Genomic DNA, 678 nt, shown 5'->3' on the forward strand with positions numbered 1-678 from the left:
TGTGTGTGTGTGTGTTTGTTGTGTGTTGTGTGTGTGTGTGTGTGTGTGTGTGTGTGCGTGTGTGTGTGTGTGTGTGAGCGCGGGCTGGGGTGGCGCTGCTCCTGGTGGGGCCCGGCAAGCAGCTCCGCTTCTGCCTCCGCTCCTGCTGAGTCCCCGCCCGGCGAGCGAGCCCCCAGAGCGGTGGGTGCGAGCGGCGCAGAGCGCGCCCTCAGCAGCGCGTCGCGCCAACATGAGCCCGCGGCCCCCCGCCGCCCCCTCGCCTTCCGTCCAGGTGCTTGTCGGCGCCTGCAAGGGCGCGTTCTCATCCGCGCCGGCCAGCAAAGCGGCTGCCGTGGCAGCGGCCGGCGAAGAGAGTCATACGGCGGCGCGGGAGATGGCGCGCAAGCGGTGGAAGCAGATGGGGCCCGTGCTCGCCTGGTGAGGTCATGGGCCGGGCAGGGCAGATGCGGCCGGCCGCTGGTCCTCTAGAACAGCATGGATATTGTGTCGGCTGGCTGGTTGAGTTCTTTGTGCTCTCATTCGCATCCAAGTCGCTTCGCGCAGCACGGCAAGAGTCGCGAGGTCTCATCGCCGTTTGCTCCCTGCCCCTTGCACCTGCTGCCGCGCCACGCTGCCCCTCACGCACGCACCCATGCATGCACGCCCACGTGTCTACCTGCACGCCTCAAGGAATGCAGC

General features: G+C 67.8%; 1 protein-coding gene across 1 annotated transcript in view; it reads left to right on the forward strand.

Annotated features, from left to right (window-relative positions):
- Nucleotides 1-421, forward strand: part of MNEG_9491 (hypothetical protein) — a gene marked incomplete at both ends in the record, with an annotated part of 2,756 nt that extends 2,335 nt beyond the window's left edge. The window contains one exon of the mRNA XM_014042038.1: nucleotides 272-421. Within this exon, the coding sequence (XP_013897492.1) occupies nucleotides 272-421 (150 nt within the window). The remainder of the gene's footprint in view (nucleotides 1-271) is intronic.
- Nucleotides 422-678: the final 257 nt, after the last annotated feature.

Source organism: Monoraphidium neglectum (genome assembly GCF_000611645.1).
Source record: "Monoraphidium neglectum strain SAG 48.87 unplaced genomic scaffold scaffold01955, whole genome shotgun sequence".
In the NCBI taxonomy this organism is placed as follows: Eukaryota; Viridiplantae; Chlorophyta; class Chlorophyceae; order Sphaeropleales; family Selenastraceae; genus Monoraphidium; species Monoraphidium neglectum.